Here is a 20820-nt window from a genome sequence, read left to right as displayed (position 1 = left end):
TCTGGTGTATTATGCGCCAGTATTTTGTCCGTTTGTATACGGAAATCCCACAAGATCTTGACCATCTGATTTTCGGTGACTTTTTCAGGCTGATGTTCCCACCAGTTTGTTGCTGTTTTAATATTATAATTTTTGCACAAATTCCAATGGATCATTTGTGCTACTGAATTGTGCCGCAATTTATAATCAGTCTGCGTGATTTTTTTACAGCAGCTGAGTATGTGATCAACAGTTTCATCAGCTTCTTTGCAAAGTCTGCATTTGGCATCATCAGAGGATTTTTCGATTTTGGCCTTGATGGCATTTGTGCGGATAGCTTGTTCTTGCGCAGCCAGGATTAGTGACTCTGTTTCTTTCTTTAATGTACCTGTTGTTAACCATAACCAAGTTTGTTCACTGTCCACTTTATCTTTTATTTTTTCCAGAAATTGGCCATGCAGTGCTTTGTTCTGCCAACTCTCCATTCTTGATTTTATCACATCTTTTCTGTATTCTTGTTTTGTCTGTTGGGCCTTCAGTAGATTTTTGTTCTTTACTTCGATTAATAGATGTTCTTGACTTTCTTTTAAATAACCAGCCAGTGCATGTTTTTCTTCTTCAACTGTTTGCTTCACTTGTAATAATCCTCTGCCACCTGATTTTCGGGGCAGGTATAGTCTATCAGTATCACTACGTGGATGTATACTCAAAGACTGGACAATGAATATAAAGGTCTTGAAAAAGAGTTACAGAAATCTCCCTAAAAAATGGACATTAAAGTAAAAATGGACATGATTAAGCACAAAATGTGGCTAATGGAAAAGGTGGAATTAGCACAAAAAAATAGAGGTGGTAAACAAAATTATTTTGAAAATGCAAATAAACCAGGTAGATGGTAGGCGTATAAACTGAAAAAAGAGAGGGAATCTAAGAAAATACTGCAATTAATAGATGATCAAGGGCAAATTTGTTATGGAAACGAAGAGAAGAAAATAAACATACAAGACTACTATGGTAAATTGTATGATCAAGAGTATACTGAAGAGGGAGGAGCTAAACAATATTTAAAGGAAGCCAATTTACCCCAGATACCTAAAGAAACTGAAATAATGCTAGAAGGCAAAATAACTATGATGGAGCTAACTGAAGCACTTAAAAAAACCAAAATAATGGAAAGGCCCCAGGCCTGGATGGGCTCCCAGTGGAAGTTGACAAGACACTGCAGGAACCATTGTCTCTTCCATTACTAGAACTTATGAATGAGGTGATGTCAGAGAGGAGGATATCCAAATCATGGTCAGATGATATATGCCAGAGTGTGGCATATATCACACTTCTGCCAAAAGAAGATTACAAATTAAGAACTACAGTCCTATTTCTCTGTTAAACTCAGATTATAAATTGTTTGCTTCAATATTGGCAGAATGACTCAAAAATATTTAAATAATTTCATTCACCCTGATCAAAATGGGTTCCAACCAAAGAGACTAATTAAATTCCTTTGCGCCGACTACGCAGGAAAAATGCGTTAAGGATGATCCAGCAGGAAAGTGGGATATTTTTCACTCTGGGTGAAGAAAAAGACTGCTGGGGGAACAGAATTGTACCTGCATGGATTTGAAGGCTCTGAAGCGGGCTAGGACCGCAGCTTCTGCCAGCGTTTTGGCCACAGCAGCCAACAACGACCACGGCACCATCTTGGGGCATACTATGTCAGCAGCACAGAGGCAGCGGGTGGAGAAAAGTCCCTTCGGACACCTGTTACAGAGAGCGTCTTCCAACGCGAGGCTTGAGCCCAGCCGCACTACTAGATTCACCTGGCGCTGTCGGCAGTTCGGACATCGTGGGCCTCTTGCATGGATTTCCAACCTCAAGCTAGGACTGGTACAAGATTTGGGAAGGGCTCATGCAACGTTTCCAATACATGATTGCGCTGGGTTTTGTGGGCTTTGGCTTTAGCGACAAACCTCGGCCTCACACGTACTCCATCTTCGAACAAGCCAGCATTGCAGAAAGCCTGTTTCGCACGATTACGGAGACACGGTCACCCAAGAATTGCTCTACAGCTCCATTCCCCCTATCGGAGCTCTCAGACTGCTTTGACACTGACCTTGATTATCACGCCTCTTCCTCCTCCTCTGATTCGGCTGCTGAAGGGGCCAGCCGCTGATAGGCCACAACAAGAACATTTTTATTGATTAACTATTGAATCAGGTCTGTCTGGATGCTCCCCCCCCTTTTCCTTTCTGGGACATTTATTTTTACCGTTTCTAATTATTTTAATTGCCTGCCAATTCAGGAACGGCATTTTAGGTGGTATGTTGGGTGTATGAGTGTAGGAATGTGAGAGAAAATGTGCCCACTTTTAATTTATTCTATTGTATTTTAGTAATTAGTGTGGGGTGTGTCTGAAGAGAGTGTTTGATCAGTAAGTATGGTAGGACCGGAGTCCCCTCCACTAAGTGCAGAAGCAGAAGTGGATGGGGGCCCAGACGTACCTCCCGGTCTGGTGTGAATGAAATATATTACCTGCCAGGAAGAAGGGGGGCCGTGGGAGAGAGGGAGGTGTCTATGGGGATAGGTGGAAGTTGGAGCATCCCGGTCATGACTGGGAGGGGCAGATATGGCAGGAGCTGTAGGGCTAGCCATTACCGGGGAAGAAGGACTCGCTACATTACAGCGATTGCTTGTTCCAGCCCTCTCAGGCCCAACTCAAGGATCTAGTGTCAGAGGAGTACAGGGCCCTGGTCTCAGGTTGTTGTTGCTAAATGCCAGGTCAGTTGTGAACAAAGCTCTCCTCAGCTGAGATTTAATATTGGACAAGGAGGGAGACCTGGCATGTATAACCGAAACCTGGCTGGGCCAAGAGGGGGGGTGTCCCCCTCTCAGAAATGTGTCCAGATGGGTTTCAGGTGCTCCACCAACCACGACACCAGCCAAAGGGGTGGGGGAGTAGCAGTTATCGTCCAAAGGTCATTAGTTTCTCACAGGATCTCTGCCCCAGAGATTGTGGGGTGTGAGTCTCTCCTCTTGAAGTTGGACCTAAAGGTTCAATTGGGCTTGCTGTTGACGTACCTGCCTCCCAGCTGCGTCACAACAGCCCTGCCTGTGCTACTAGAGGCAGTAGCCGGGTTGGTGGTGGAGTTCCCCAGACTTATGGTATTGGGGGACTTTAATCTGCCATCTCTCGGTGAACGCTCAGATGGGGCACAGGAGTTCATGGCTTCCATGACAACCATGGACTTGACCCAGGTAGTTCAGGGTCTGACTCATAGGGCTGGACACACGCTTGACCTTGTATTTCTCTCAGGACAGTGGAGATGTAATCCTGATTTAAGGAGAATAGAGACCTTGCCCTGTCATGGTCAGATCATTCTTTGCTGAGGCTTGATTTCAGGACACTACCCCCCCCCCATTGCAGGGAGGCAGGGCTGATTAAGTGGTTCCACCCCAGGTGCCTGATGGACCCTGAGGGGTTTCAGAGGGAGCTTGGAGAGATACCTGACTTCCTTGTCCGCAATCCGGCCGAGTCTTTGGTTGCTGCCTGGAATAGTGCAGCGGCTGGAGCATTGGATCAGATTGTGCCTTTGAGGCCTCTCTGCGGCAGCGGATCCAGGAGGGCACCTTGGTTTACCAAGGAATTCCGGGAGATGAAGCGCCAAAAGAGACACCTAGAGCGACGTTGGAGGGCTAGTTTGAGTCTGATTGATCACTATTAAGAGCCTTTATTAGGACTTATCTAATGGCGATACGGGAGGCAAAATGTGCGCATTTTTCCGCTCTTATTGCATCCGCAGAATATCACCCAGCCACCCTGTTTAGGGTGACCCGCTCCCTCCTGAAAGGTGAGGAGGTGGGGGAACCCTTGCAGGGAAGAGCTGAGGAGTTTGTTCAGTTTCTGTTGGATAAAATCACTCAGATTCGGACAGACCTGGACTCCGTTTGGGCAATGCCAGCTGAGATGCCAAGGGTCAGTCTTAATCAGATTTTTTGGGATGAGTTTGAATTTGTCACCCCTGAGGAAGTGGACAAGGCCATGGGAGCGATGAGTGCCTCCACCTGTTTATTGGACCTGTGCCCCTCCTGGCTGGTTTCGACCAGCAGAGAGGTGACACGAGGCTGGCTCCAGAGGGGTTTTCCCCGCAACCATTAAAGGAAGCAGTGGTGAGACCCCTCCTCAAGAAGCCTTCCCTGGACCTAGCTGTTTTGAAAAATGATCGTCCCATCTCCAACCTTCATTTTTTTAGGGAAGGTTGTTGAGAAGGTGGTAGCACTTCCGACGAGCCTTGAATGAAACGGATTATCTAGACTCCTTTCAGTCTGGTTTCAGGCCCAGGTACAGCACGGAAACTGCTTTGGTCACCCTGACCGATGATCTCTGGCAGGCCAGGGATAGAGGATATTCCTCTATCCTGGGGCTTCTTGACCTCTCAGTGGCTTTCGATACCATCAACCATGATATCTTTCTGCGATGCCTGGGGAGGTGGGAGTGAGTGGCACCATATTACAGTGGTTCTCCTCTTACCTCTCTGACAGTTCGCAGTCGGTGTTGGTCGGGGGGCAGAGGTCAACCCCTAGGCCCCTCAAGTGTGGTGTGCTGCAGGGTTTGGTCCTGTCCCCCCTCCTATTTAACATCTACATGAAGCCGCTGGGTGAGATCATGTGACAGCATGAGGTAAAGTATCATCAATATGCTGATGATACTCAATTATATCTTTCTGCCCCTTGCCAGCTCAGTGAAGCTGTGGACGTGATGTGCCGATGTCTGGAGGCTGTTAGGGTCTGGATGGGGACGAACAAACTTGTGCTCAATCCCGATAAGACTGAGTGGCTTTGGATGCTGCCCCCAAAGGACTGTTTGGACAGTCCATCCTTAACCCTGGGGGGAGAAAATTTCCGCCCCTCAGAGAGGGCTCACAATTTGGGAGTCCTCCTGGATTCGCAGCTGAAATTGGAACATCATCTGTCTGCTCTGACCATTGGGGCTTTTGCCCAAGTTCATCTGGTGTACCAAATGCGGCCCTATTTGGATTGGGATGCGCTTCTAACTGTCACTCATGCCCTTGTCACCTCGAGGCTGGATTATTGTAATGCGCTCTACATGGGGCTACCCTTGAAAAGCGTTCGGAGATTGCAGTTAGTTCAGAATGCGGCCACACTGGTGATAGTGGGTTTGTGAGGTACACCCACATTACAGCTATCCTCCGTGAGCTGCACTGGCTACCTATTGGTCTCCGGACTCAATTCAAGGTGTTGGTTATCACCTTTAAAGCCCTACATGGCTTAGGGCCAGGATACCTTCGAGACCACCTGCTGACACATACCTCCCAGCAACCAGTAAGATCCCATAGATTGGGCCTCCTTCGGGTGCCATCGGCCAAACAATGTCAGCTGGCGGGCCCTCGGAGGAGAGCCTTCTCGGTGGCTGCTCCGACTCTTTGGAACCAGCTCCCCCTGGAAATCCGGACCATACCCACTCTGATGGCCTTCAGGAAAGTCGTAAAAACTTGGCTGTTCCAGCAGGCCTGGGGCTGTTGACCTCACTGTTGAGGTCCAGCCCTGACTAGAATGAATTTATGAGGGATGACTGTTGTTTTAAATTATATGTTTTTTATATTTTCTTGTAAGCTACCTGGAGTCCTTTGGGATTGGGCGGCATATTAAATAATAAATAAATAAATAAATAAATAAATAAATAAATAAATAAATAAATAAATAAATAAATAAATAAACAAACAAACAAACAAACAAACAAACAAACAAACAAACAAACAATTCTGGACACTTTGGGATATTATGAGGCACATCCTGAAAAGCAAATGACTTTGATGTTCTTAGATGCACAGAAAGCCTATGATAATGTGAACTGGCAATTTATGTTGTTACAATTGGAACAGTTGGGCTTTGGTAAGAAATTTACTCAAGCCATACAAACTATATACCATAAACAAACAACGAAGATAATGATAAATGGAGAACTGACTGATTCTATTGAAATAAAGAAAGGGATGAGACAAGGCTGCCCATTTTTACCTTTACTTTTTGTTTTAACTGCTGAATACCACCTCTGTTGCAGACCAATGAAACAGTGGATCACCCTATCAGTAGCTACAGCAAACTCTCACAGATTGAATATCTACAACATTGTGACTGAATTGCCAAAATCATACATTGGAAGCTTTGCCAGAAGTTTGGGTTCAAATTCATCAAAATTACTGGGAATATTAAATTGACAAAGTTCTTGAAAATGAGCATGTCAAGATTCTGTGAGACTTTCGAATCCAAACAGACAGACATATGGCCTATAACACCCCTGACATCGCTATTATGGAAAAGAAAAGAAAAAGTCTGATTCATTGATATACCAGGTCACGCATAAATTGAAGAAACAGCTAGAAAAAAATAATAAAATATTGTAATTTACAAATTGAAGTTGAATGACTATGTAGGAAGAAAGCAATGGTTGTCTCAATAGTAATACGAGGCCTTGGAGCAATACCCAAAGGTTTTCCTAGCTACATGCAAATTTTGAACTTAGACCTACATATCCCAACATTGGGGGGGGGGGAAGCCACCATACTCAGAACTATATATTCAGATGCCTATATACTCAGATGCTCTTAGATTCTTGATTAGAACTTGAACTATTAAGTTTGTACTAGTTCCAGACTGTGAATCAAATTGAAGATTATTATTATTATTATATACTTTATTCATTACACATGAAATTCAGCCAACTCAACATTCAAAAATGCATTACAAATACCATTGACTGGTGCTAATGGTTGATACAGTTTGCTGCCAGCATCCTAGGTATCAACCAAATACTTTCTTAAAATATAAGATGTTCCGAGTAGCACAGCTTTTTGCAGTTCCACTAGTATTATTGCAGAAAACTGCTATTTGTTGATGTATCTTGTAAAATTCTTGGACATGGTGCCAAGTTCCCCGATGACAATGGGTATCACTGTTACATGCTTCATCCATAACCGTGTAGTTTCGATGGCCAAGTCACAATATTTCATTATTTTTTCTAGTTATTTTTCTTTGATTCTGGCATCCCCTGGAAAAATATCAATAAACTGTACACTTCAGCCCGCTACAACCATGATATCTGGTGTGTTGTGCTCCAAATGATGATCTGTTTGCATTTGAAAGTCCCACAATATCTTCACCTTCTCATTTTCGATAACTTTTTCCACTTTATGTTCCCATGACTTTCTGGATACAGGTAAATCATATTTTTTACATAACTGGCAGAAACCCATCTCTGACAGATAGGCAGGTAGGTAGGTAGGAAAAGCGAGAGAGGGGGGAGAGGGAGAGGGAGAGAGAGTAACATCCTTAAACTTGGTATAAGTTGATCAGCATTATTAGAGCTAATTGTGCCTACAATATAAATCAATTGTTTAAGCACATTTCGTTACTGGCTTTGTGTATAAGTTCTAGAGGGGGTATTAATTTTTTAGAAACAATGATATTGGTAGAAACTTGGGAATTGTAAATGAATTTTAAATTACCTATAAACCTTTGCTTTGAAAAGCATGCAAACATTGATTAAGTATTGGTGTGATGACAAAATACATCCATTTGTCAGTATCAGGATGTGTGTGTGTGTGTGTGTGTGTGTGTGTGTGTGTGTGTGTGTGTGTGTTTATAAGGTCTTAGTTTTCTTATCACTGAATTCATGTTAATTGTGTCCTTACAATGTAGATGTATAATACCAAAATGAGACCAAATGGAAAGATGAACAAATACGAAAGCAATAGCAAAGCCCAGGGGGAAAAGTAGTTTCTCCTGACCATAAGAATTGATGGAAATTAAAAGCTGTAAACTGAAAGCCAGAGATTATTTTCTATCGAAATTGACAATAGTCCAATAATCGGGAACAGAGCTGCATTTATTTAATATTTTCACATTACAGCAATCTACTCCTAGAATATTACTTATTTTGAAGTTTTTAGTGTGTCATATGCTTTAAAAAAGAAAAAAAATCTACTGCTTTATTCTTAAGAATTGCTTTTTGTTCAGGTCAGGTCGCAACAAAATAATGTAGCATTTGGGGAAAAAGAGACAACCCAGCAATCCAGCACTGGAAGATAAAATGCAGAAGATCTCCACGGCTACTATATATTTTCCTTGGGCACTCAAGTAAGTGGGGACAAAAGTGAACCAAACACTACAAAATACCAACATGCTGAATGTTATAAGTTTGGTCTCATTAAAACTATTTGGCAACTTGCGGGCGAAGAAAGCCACAGTGAAACTAACTATCGCCAGGAAACCCATGTAACTCAAAAGACAATAAAACATGACTGGTGATGACTCATTGCACTTCAAAACAATTATTTCTGGTACTGAATACATGTCCATATCTGGAAAAGGAGGAGAAGTTGCCATCCACACCAGAGAAATGCTTACTTGAAGAAAAGAGCAAGAAAGTACAATAGAACAAGCCAGGTGGTTCCCTATACATTTTTTGAGCCTGGATCCTGGTTTGGTTGCCATGAAAATAAGAACCACAGTGATGGTTTTTGCTAGCACACAAGAAATAGCAAATGTGAAGACAATGCCAAAAGCTATTTGCTGGAGAAGGCATGTTGCCTTCTTTGGGTATCCAATGAAGAGCAATGCACAAAGAAAGCACAGCACAATTGAAATAAGTAGCATGTAGGTAAGGCCACGGTTGTTGGCTTTCACAATGGGAGTATTGTGGTACTTCAGAAATATTCCTAGTATCATAACTGTAGCCAATGAAAATGAAATGGCACCTATGCCTAAACTGATACCCAAAGGTTCTTCATAAGACAAGAAGCTTATAATCTTGGGAATACAGGTATTCTGATCTTTATTAGCATAGTAATCATCAGGGCATTTGACACAGTCAGCCATGTCTGCAAAAGAAAGATTTTCAAGTAAAATTATATTACATTCACTGCTTGACATTGAAGGAAGCATTGATACAAAGTCTGCTTTAGTATTTGAAATCTCTGCATATCCACCACAAAGATAGGTGGAGTAAACTGGCACATCAGCATTTTTTAAAGAACTCATTTGTCGAGAATGGAATAAATTGTAGATATTAAACTAAAGGTTCGTGGGACTAGACAACAAAATATTAAGTGACATTAGAACTGAACACAAGATAGATGCCTCTTCTTGCCCTCCATTTTTTTCTTTTTTGACACAATGCAAATATATTACAAAGCACAAATCTTATACAGAAAGGATTAGCAGTGAAAAGAATGATTTGATACATGAACATGGCAGGGGTTGATTGACCTATCTGTATATATTCCATGAATGTTTTTTTTTTTTTAAATAAACTCCATGTTATAGCTTCACATACTAATGCTCACCTTTGTGGTGGGATATTGATCCTTTGGGGCACATAATGCAATCATAGCAACAGAAAGGTTTCCCCTCTTTCCTTTTTTTTCTAGATCCATGTTGGCAATGGGCATTACAGAGAGCAAGAGGCAATGTCTGTCCATCAATGAATAAACAACATTAATTGAGGGAATCTAATTTCAAATTTAAAATACGTAGTATAATTTTCATCTGTCAGGAAGATGGTAGTAGACTGAATCATGCAGGAACCAGTAGTTCTGGCTACTCTGTTGTAGTCCTTACTTTTGGGAATATTTTCCTTTCAAATATCAGATCATATTGAAATGCTATGAACATACTGTGAAGTCACTTGTTGAGATGTATGGCTATATGTTCTTTTTTCACACGTATTATTTTATTAAATGTATATGCCACCCAACTCTCTATCTAGTGAGATGGTGAACTGTTCTATTAAATGATTGGTTTTAGTTTGCATCAAAAATTCTAATCTAGCCAAGTTTGATGTGAAAAGTGTCAAATTAAGCCAAAGTCTGCAAAAAGGAATTAAACATCTCTGTAACTTCCTGCTGAGCCCTACTTTTAAGATTCATAGTATTCATAGAATCTTTTTCTAACTAATTGGAAGGATAGAGTGCTTTGAAAATGAATCAAAGAGAAATATATTTTATACACAGCTTACTGTAGGTAAAAACCTTTCATTTCCATGTTTTCTATTATAGAGTTTACAGTACAGAAATTATTCCATTTCATTTTATTATTCCATTTACATAGAAAATCTGTGATCAGTAATGCTTTGTTCTTCATTGACACTTTTTTTCTTTTTTTCCTACTTGAAAAAAGATGTTCCTTAATGATGTGATGTCATTAAAAGGAATCTTAAACCCAAAGGAGAGAATTTTGGTTCCATTGTCTAATGAAACAAACCAGAGCCATTTACTTCAGATTTCCCATGTCACATTTCCCACTAAGATGAATGCCTAATAGTTTGGGTTAAGAAGACAGAAATGAATTAATTGAATTAGTGATGTCCTGTCCAGCCCTGTCACTCAAATGGCGCCATCTAGTGGGATGTTCACCCTGGGATCTGTCAGGCTTTCCAAAACGCTAGCAAAATGGCATGAAATGAACTGGGATGGTATGAAATGTACTGCAAGGAAATTATGTGTGTGTGTGTGTGTGTGTGTGTGTGTGTGTGTGTGTGTGTGTATCGACTCCTTATCAGCCAGGCCAGGGTGAAAGGTATATATTTAAAGGTGGAAGTTTGACCTTCCTCCCATATTTGGGCATACAATCCCTGGTATGCCCAAATATGGGAGGAAGGTCACACTTCCACCTTTAAATATATACCTTTCACCCTGGCCTGGCTGATAAGGAGTCGATACACACACACACACACACACACACACACACACACACACACACACATATATAATATTTATGCTGATAAATAAATAAAGGAAGAGTAGTATAGATCTATTTCAAGCTATTTAGCTCTCATCAGCTAGCCATACCCAGCTTCCTCCCATAATTAGGAGATATATATATATATATATATATATATATATATATATATATATATATATATATATATATATGTGTGTGTGTGTGTGTGTGTGTGTATCTGTGTGTCTATGTGTGTGTCTCTCTGTGTGTGTATGTATATGTGTGTGTGTGTATATATATATGTGTGTGTGTGTGTGTGTGTGTGTGTGTATGTATGTATGTATGTATGTATGTATATATAGGGCTTTTAGAAAGCCACGCCAAAGCCCCGGCGCGGCTTTCCGCCATAAAGCGGGATGCGTCCCACTCTATGGCGGGCGTGGCGGCAGGGCTTTAAAAAATAAAAAATAAAGAGCCAGCCCGTGCGCCTACCTCTAACTCACATACCTTTTCCAGCTGTTTCAAAGAGGCTTTCAACTCTCCTCTTGTCTGCCATGATGAAAATGTAAAAGAAAAAGGCAAGAGCTGCTGAAGTAAGGCTGGGTTAGCTGCTGCCACAGCCTCCAATGGATGACTCTGCTTAACTGTTTAAAAAAAGCCTCTAAAAAAGTGCCCTCTGCTGGAGGAGGCGAGAGAACCATGTGCCTCATCTACATAAGGAATTTTTCACCCTTGCTTAACTCTGCTCAAGTGATCATAAAGATAGACTAAATAAGGCACATAATTCTCTCACCTCCTCCTGTAGAGGGCACTTTTTAAAGAGGCTTTTTTAAACAGTTAAGCACTAAGCAGAGTCATCCACTGTGACTCTGGCAGCAACTACATCAGCCTTTTTCCTTTTAATTTTTTTCTTTTCTTTTCATGATGACAGTGGTGAGGCCCTGCCTCCCCTGACTGCATGTCACTGGTGCTTCTATATTTTGTTGGGGAACTGGGTATTTTTTCCCCCTATGCTTTTTATTTATTTATTTTAAAAAACTTTATTTTTAGACAGACATAGACAAACAAAAACAAAACATAAAACCATTTTCAATTACATACATTATGTCAATTGGTTACAAGATTTTTGTGCATCCTTTCCATAGTCCTCACTTACAATTTAGCTTTTTATTTATTTTTTATTCTTTGGTTATGGTGTTAACCCAAGGTCATATTATATAAAATACAAATCTGTTAAATTAATAAATGAATATTTTTTTAAGATTCATGAAATTTTACCTCTGAATTTAATGAATCCTTGAATACAGAGATAACAAAAAGAGAGGGAAAGACAAAGAAAAGTCCTTGTCTTTCAACTTGCTGAAATATCAATGTGGAAAATATATAAAATATTTTCAGTTAATTCCTACCTGGTTAAAACAGCTGTGCCATACTATTGCATCTTCATTAATGGTGAATGCTTCATCTGGAGGAGATTGAGGATCCATTTTTCCAACTTTCAGTCCAGTGAATGATTGGTTTGGAAATATAACCCAGTTGATGATGTCCAGTTCTTGAACAAGTTCCCTATTCTGATCAAAGAAAATCTTTTCACCAGCACTGTTGTTAAATGATACAGATCTCATAAAATGGAATATCTAGATCACAAAATAAAATAGTTTTAGAAAGCATATAATAACATTACAATTATTATTAACGTGCTTGGTTTTTATTATGATTTCATTTATTAGATTTACTCTAACTGCCTCTCCAAAAGACTCTGGGTGTCTTACAATATATCTGATATTCAGTTAAAACAGTTATAGCATAACAACAAATGTAATAGTCCTCCCCAAAAGAAGAACAATCAAAAACATGATACGGAGTAGATATACACACTAACCCTGTCACAACCAAGTCATAAGAGCCTCCTGAATCATATTACTGAGGCTCTGATGACCAGGTTTATAATAAGGAATGTTAACTTCCCTTCCAAAAGTGTGTAGATGAACTAAAACAAAAGAAAAACAGTCATGTGATATTTCACAGACTCAATAGTTCTTCTGTTCCAAACAAATCTGCTCAATTCAATGCAAACAATTCTGCTCAATGCTATTGAAAGGAAGTCAGATTGGTATCTAATGTAAACAACAACAACTTAATCAATCATCTTTGAGCAACATTCATATCACTCAAAGATAATTCATTATTTTGCCTTTTTAATATCATCTACCAATCTTAGTTTCACATTTCAAAATGTTTGAGGTTTTTCATTATTTATGAATTGAATCTCCATTTTAAAGATTGTTACTAATTCTATTCATTCAGGACTTTTATTGTTTGCTTCAGTATATTTCTATTTCTATAATTGTGTTATAACTTTGATTCAAAAATTGTCTTAATGGCATTCCAATTATCCTTCTAATCTTTAATTAGTTATTTATGTAATAAAGTTAATAATGATGATGATTTTATTTATTAATATTTTGATCACTATTTGCAATAGATACATTTTCAAAGTGTGTGAAAAGTAATTACAACTATCCATTTCATTTGACATTTCTTTTGCAGATGATAAATTCATTCTTTCTACACATATTGCTGCCAATATTAGTCACAATTTCTCTGACATTTTTATACAAAATAAATGCTATGAAAGTGACTATCACTTCCATTACCATCCAGAGGACAGAATTATGAAGCTCCCTTCCTTTTTGTTTCATTATAAACTTTCTTCCAGTTATAGAAGAATACATTGATTGCAGAGCATGAGCGACAGCATACACAGCATTGTAAATGCTGTAGCTATGGCCTGTTACTCTTTTTGGAAAAACATGTTCAGGAAGGCTCCCTAATTTCTCCTCTCCACTGCAAATATTCTCATTCCCATCTCCCAGATCAGACTCTTGAAATGCACATCCAAATGAATTACTCCAGAAATCCTTGATAAAACCATTGTCTTTTACAACAGAAGGCTTTTGATCTTGAATATGTTGTTGGAATCCTTTCAGTTCTTTAGCATGAATTGCAAATGATATTGCACCATGGAAGTCCTGCAAATCCCAGGTTTTTTTATTGGTAAAGAATTTCAACTCCATCCCAACAGTCAGTATCCATACTTTCCCTTTGGGGTTTCCAAACAGTTCTTTAAAATCTGTATTTAATAAATATCTCAAAAATATCATGGAACGTGTATCTCCATTAAAAACCAAGACACTAACTTCATTATCCATTATTTCATAAAATGCTATGACACAGTTGAAAAAAAATCCCGTATTGGCATTATAACATGAACTGCTGAACAACTCTATGAAGGCAAAACAAATGCCTTTTTTGGAAAACTCAGGTACCAAGGTCTGTACGAACCAATCTAAGTTCATCCCATTCGCCACCAAGAATCCAATCCACCTCCAATCAAAATGTAGAAGTAAGTGGAGGATACCCCTATACTGATAAATTCCATTTGGAACCATTTGGTAGAAGAAAGGGAGATTGGTATCTCCTGCTTCAACTCTAGCAGATCCGTACATGAACTGTCAAAAAAACCAAAAATAATGGAACTGTACAGCAGAATACAGTGGCATAAATATTTAAATAGCAGAAGTATTAATTGTACAACAGAAAAGAGCAAATACTTTCTATTGAAAAATAATGTATTTTAGAGTTTATAGAATTGTAACATAATATATTTTATACAATTTCAGAAAGTAATAATACAGCTATCAATACTCTAAAGGAGTCTACCAGAAAATTGCAGGACAACAGTGTAGGATTGACTGGGTAGATAAGACAAAATCTTCTTCCCCTCTTTCCCATCCTCCTCCATAAGAAAGCAACAATTAACCACTGCATACTATTGCCAAAAGGAACATCATATCCAGTTTTATGTAATTATCAAGAGTCAAACATCTTTCTTGATCTTATAAATATAAATATATTTCTTCATATATTTACATATGTGTGAGTATGTATGTATGTATGTATGTATGTATGTATGTATGTATATAAGTATGTATATAAGTATGTATATATCTATGTATGTCCCAAAAGTTAAATTCAATGAATGTAAAATTGATTGTCTCTTTTCCTGAGAATAAGATTAGGTACCACTGAACCATATATAACTAGGCAAGGGCAGAATTCAGTGTGTATGAAATACAATACCAGCTAAAGAATTAGAATTCAATTTTTTTTTTGGGGGGGAGGGAAGGAGGAGGAGAAGGAGATGTCAGATAGTAAAACATTTGCCAAACAACACCCTATAGTTAAAAATGTTAATAAGAAAGATGAAGAAATATCTAATAAAGAATAAAAAGAGATGTGGCACTTCCAAGAAATGTGTGGTCAGTGTACAGAAAGAGCAACACATACCCAGAGTAACAAAGAGAAAGCAAAATAGAGAACAAGATCTGACAAAGGCTAAGAGCAGAAAAGTTAAAGAAAGTTAGAAATGCTATTTCTGGATGCACAAGACCAAGCATTAACAACAAACCCATAATTAAGAAGATATGAACAGATAGCTAATACAGCCTCTGAAAAAGAAACTGAAGAAACAGTGGACCAAATGATTAGTTGTTACAAGAAGATCATATAGATCGATTACAAGCAATGGCATTACAAATTGGTATCAATGGGACTTTGAAATATCTGCAAGAAATATTATTCGCTTTCAAGTAAGAACTGGTGGGACCACAAAATAGACTAAGTGATAGAAAATGAAGAAATTAAAGTTCTGGGTGAGTGTAGAATTCAAACAGACAAGTAGTTGCCACATAATACCCAAAACATAACAATTGTTGATAAAGATGACAAAAAAGTCTGGCGATTATAGTACTTGGAAACAGTAGAATAGAAGAGAAAGAAGTGGAGAAAATCACACAATACAAAAACCTGCAAACAGAAGTAGTAGTAGTAGTGGGCAAATAATCCCAAAATATTTGAGGCACTACTTGAAAACCATTAGAATTGTCAAAATTGCAAAGACAGCTTTATTTGGAATAGCTTACATCCTGCCATAATACCTCTAATGCTGGTCAAAGAAATCTGCCTATCTCAGAGTTGGGAAGAATTAGATAAATAGATAAAAATGCCAGATCCGGTCTAAATATATTGGCTGTGTGTCCAATCATAAGAAATGGAAAAACACACAAACACATGTAGAAATCAACAACCGCTCAAGTGGGGAAAGGTGAGGCAAAACATCTGTGGGATTTTATAAACAAATTTGAGAAGACTTAATAGATGAATAAAAATGCCAAATCCAGTCTAAAAATCTAGCTCTGCAACCAGCCCTAATAAATGCAAAAACATAAACTGAAGCATACAAAATAATCACTTTAGGTGAGGGGGGTGGAACTTACCTGTGGAATTTTATAAAGGCTCATAAGAATTGGAAACCGGTGTATGATGTCTGAGATCAATCCCTCAATAATTGCAAAAATATTGCCTTGAATTTTGCACTTATAGTTGGGCAAAAGTTTGCTATTTGGAGAAATCATTTGTATTGCTGCATGGTAAGTCCACTTTGCATTCAGGTGACTATCATAAATATTGAATCCCAGGGTAACATTGGGTAACATTTGGGCATTTTGATTGATCTGTTTCACAGCAAATATCAAAGCCAAGATGTGCTGGTAGTTCTCAGTCACTACACTGCAAAGAAATTTTCAACCTTGGATCATATGTCACCCTCAAATTTTTTTAAAGGAAGCAACATGTGTTTGTTTAAGATTGCATTTACATTTGTATTCCACAAGTTTTTAAGTTTCCCAAAATATTTTCCTCATCCCTTTCATGGTCATTCATTGTGAAGATACTCAGAACCTAAAATATTTTAGAGGAGCGTTGGAATGCAAATATTGAGTTTGGAAAAGAGCATGAGGCATGTGACACTCTAGACTAAGCAGAATATAGAAAGGAGGAAATCATTAGAGCTAATGTAATTTGAAATTTTTAAATAACAAAATGATATTGGAAGTGGGGAATGTACATGATGAAAATAGTTATAGTAAAATTCATGTTTAAGAAGTTTCAAATATTGTTTTTAGACATATAATAAGGCAGAGAAGAGTTAAAAATGGGAGAAGAATGAAAATGTAAAGCAAAAAATAAACCTAAAAGATCATTAGATAATTCTTTCACCAAAAGGTAAGCACCCTGCTATTCTCCTTTTGCATGTTAATGCCTTCTGCAATAATAAGAAGAATGGTTGATTAAGAAGGAATTGATGTAAAGGAACTCCTTATACCATAATGATATATTTACCTAAGGCATTTTGCTATATTAAATCATAGCAATTGCCTTTATAAAGTGAAGTCACTTGTTAGTGGAAATTGTAGTGGAAAAAAAATCCTTTATACAAACATTTTTCCCAAAGGGGGCCCAGAAGGATATTTGCGGAAATTGTATGGATTCATATAGAAGACGGTTTGATAAATAATGCCTCCATAGATGAAATCTCCTGGTTCATAATACTTGGGAACAGACAGAAGAACATGCTTTGTCTCACATTTAGTATGTCCAAACTTGCATCCTACATCAGGTAGCAATAGCAATAGCATTAACAGCATCATTCTGGTTGCTAATGTATTGACTGCAGACAGTTCTCTTTTTGCAGTTGTACTATTAATAAAATGTTCCACATTGATAATAGCCACATTCCCTTTTTGCAGTTGTTGTGCTATTAATAGTGTATTCCACATTGACAATAGTCAGATTAGAATAGTTGCCCTCTTTACTGATATTTGGAAGACAAATGAAGGAAGGAATGAGGAAAAAGTAAATTTGTGTTTGCCAACTGGATGTCCTGATGCTATGGTGTTTAATAGCATCCTTTATAGCTGCTTTAAAAAAAATCATTGGCCATAGCAATTTCCAAAGGGAATTTCAATGCTGCAGAAGTAATTGTAGTTCTTCTGTTAATTGCAGGGACAACACATGTTCTCTGTGATATTGTGAACAACACAGAAACCCAAAGTTAAAAAAACAAATTGCTTGGATTAAATATTTTATTTACTCTTAATTTTAATAAATTGAAAATAGATTGGCAACTTTCTGCATAGAAGTCACTGTGGTACCTGTTCTGCAATTTTGTCATCTGTTTTTTTCAGGAGGCAACCAGACTTTCTTTCAAGACAGTCCAGTTGCCTCCTGAAAAAAAAAAAACACCTTTGGGATAATGATGACCTGGTTGATTGAGAATCTGTACAGAGTGAGAGGCATATATATATATATATATATATATATATATATATATATATATATATATATATATATATATATATATATATGTGTGTGTGTGTGTGTGTGTGTGTGTGTGTGTGTGTGTGTGTGTGTGTGTGTGTGTGTGTGTTCTTTTTTATATGTCCAATGTTAATATATCCATTGGATTGTTATGACGTCCCTGAGCGCATCATCAGAACCCCTTCACCTGTTTTGGAAAAACTCAGCAGTTATCTTTCCTATCTAGGGTGAGATAAAATATAAATATAACTGACAGGACAGAGCAGGAACTAAGTTACTAACTGGGAGACCATGCTTTTTTTTGTTCTACCTTTGGCATGAATTCAGCTGAACAACTTTGGAACAGTCAGAAGAAAGCAATCACAAGCTTCTTCAGAAAAGTATTGACAAGAAAGGCCACAGACTTGTCCATCTATCACCTAGGAGTCAAGATTGAGCTAAAGGCACTTACTCACATAGAAACACATACACAAACAGGTAGATAGCTTTGAAATAGATATAAACCAATATTGCTTGATTATCATCCCAATAAGCTCTACATGAAAAACAAATGATTGCCACACAAGCTTGGTTGACTTATGCAAATTTACTGACTTTTTTCTGAATGAAAGTTTAAATTCAGAATAAGAGACAAATTAAAAAAGGCTTTTTCTTCACCTCTCCCGTTATTTAAAAGAGTTAAAGATTTTATAAACCAGAAAACTAAATTTGAATTTCGTTTCTGTATTAATGATGAGTGTCCTATTGCCAAGATGTATTGAGTATTATGAAATGAATATGCAAGACAAATATGTTAAAGACTGTATGATGAAATGGACAACTGGGGGAGTATAGTATAATTCTGGATCAGTTGAAGATTATGTATCCTAAGGGAGTGAAATTAATTTTAAAGTATAATTTGTAAGAATGTTTTTATAAGGAGATATATCTTTGGAATTTAACACCTAATAGATTTTCAAAGATGCATAATAGTATGTCAAACACGTATTAGAAATGTATTCACTCTCAAGGCACCTTCTATCATCTTTGGTGGACCTGGATGAAAGCCAACAGTTATTGGGATGAAATGTATATTTTAATACAGAGAACTCTTAAAGCAAATGTACACTTGAAACTATTTATGATATAGGAGACATTTATATCTGTCAGGTCCACATCATCTTCTATTATCTGACATTATACTTTGGGGAAAAGAGAATGATGTCCTTGAGATTTTTCTGCTAGTACAGTTCACTTGGGAATTATGGAGGAATACTGTTCATGTTGACAGAATATAATTCCAATTAATGTGGACACCCAAAACTATTGGGAATTGTCTAAATGTCAAATTATATACACATATATGAAATGAATTCTCCCCAGAATTTAGGATATTACATATTGGAATATAATTTCTCTGTAGAAAACATAAATCTTTTGGTTTTGACTTTAGAAATGTTGTTCTCTTTCTAAACCAAAAATACCTTGAAAACCTCCATGTCATTAGCCTTGATGTTTCAGACACAAAGCAAGATAAGGGATAAATCAAATTAATATGACTCATTTATTCATTATTGCATTTTAATATAATTGGTTACCAAACTTTTGAAATAGGAAGGGGATATTTGACAAAGGTCATTGTTCTCATTCACATTTTTCGCAATGATAACTTCTTTTGTTCAATTTATAAATTATATAGGAGAATAAAAAATGGTTACAATAAATGTCAGATTGTTGAATCAGATCATGAATGTTTAAATTGCAACTTTCTGTTCAAGAATTGAAGATAGAATTGGAAACTGGTTATTTTCATTGCTTTTCTTGAACTGTAATAATCAAGCATGACAATCTGTAAGGGAGATTGGACAGTTTTTGTATATGATAGACAGATAGATAAACAAACAAACAAACATATGACTGTCCTGAGCCCATCATTTCTTGATGTATCACCAAGTGCAGGGGTTATAGAAGGTTTGAATAACATACTCTTCCTTCATCTTCTTTTAAACAGAATTGTAAAATTTGTGGGGAATAACTTATTATTTTTTCCCAGTTCTTCTATTGGTTACTTAGATTTATTTTTTCTTTCTTTTTTGGATTTCTTTTTTTTAATTGCCATTATTCTATTTTAAGAATAGAATTCAGTGCTGCATACAATGACTTTTTGCCAACATATACAAATCAATCTATGTGGAAATTATGCCAAAGCGTGAATTGATTGCTCATAGAAAACGAAGGTGTATAAATGGCTAAAGTGAGAACGATTTTTTTTTATAAACCACCAAATTTATATTAGGATATTCTTCTCATCATTTGCACAGTGCTAATGTTGATTATGTGATATACAGTAAAATGTTAGAAAAAAACATTTAGCATACAGAGAGAAGCAGCAAAAATGGAATATTGTGGACAGTAATATAAAATCATTAAAAATAGCTAGACACTTCAATTTTAAAGTGTAGTTGCTTGTGCACATTTTCTACACTTCTGCCTTGGAAAACTCTAGTAAGGAAACAGCAATCTTCACTTGCCATATCTATCTAAGAGCCAAGGTGGCGCAGTGGTTAAATGCAGCACTGCAGGCTACTGCTAGATCAGCAGTTCAGCGGTTCAAATCTCACCGGCTCAGGGTTGACTCAGCCTTCCATCCTTCCGAGGTGGGTAAAATGAGGACCCAGATTGTTGGGGGCAATATGCTGACTCTCTGTAAACCGCTTAGAGAGGGCTGAAAGCCCTATGAAGCGGTATATAAGTCTACTGCTATTGCTATTGCTATCTCATTCAGTGTGCAATGGAGACTAGAAATCACCCTTCCTTACCCTCTTCTTGTTTCAATGTGGTAACCAGATGTGGCTATAAAACACTACGTATGTAAAAATCAAAAAGAGAATTGTAATTTACTCAGGC

At 37.6% G+C, this 20820-nt stretch overlaps 1 protein-coding gene across 1 annotated transcript; it reads right to left on the bottom strand.

The window, feature by feature from the left end:
* Positions 1-7974: 7974 nt before the first annotated feature.
* On the bottom strand, positions 7975-19417 carry LOC116521320 (vomeronasal type-2 receptor 26-like). The gene is made up of 8 exons (XM_032236002.1): positions 19398-19417; positions 18483-18534; positions 17056-17165; positions 16053-16344; positions 13371-14225; positions 12123-12350; positions 9339-9465; positions 7975-8873 (listed from the first exon to the last, which is right to left on the bottom strand). Exons 1-8 carry the CDS (start codon positions 19415-19417, stop codon positions 7975-7977), a joined length of 2583 nt encoding a protein of 860 aa, XP_032091893.1.
* Between the last annotated feature and the right edge of the window lie 1403 nt (positions 19418-20820).

Source organism: Thamnophis elegans, chromosome Z, assembly GCF_009769535.1.
Source record: "Thamnophis elegans isolate rThaEle1 chromosome Z, rThaEle1.pri, whole genome shotgun sequence".
NCBI classification, from domain to species: Eukaryota; Metazoa; Chordata; class Lepidosauria; order Squamata; family Colubridae; genus Thamnophis; species Thamnophis elegans.
Note: the sequence above shows the minus strand (reverse complement) of the source record. Positions and strands in the feature narration are given on the sequence as shown.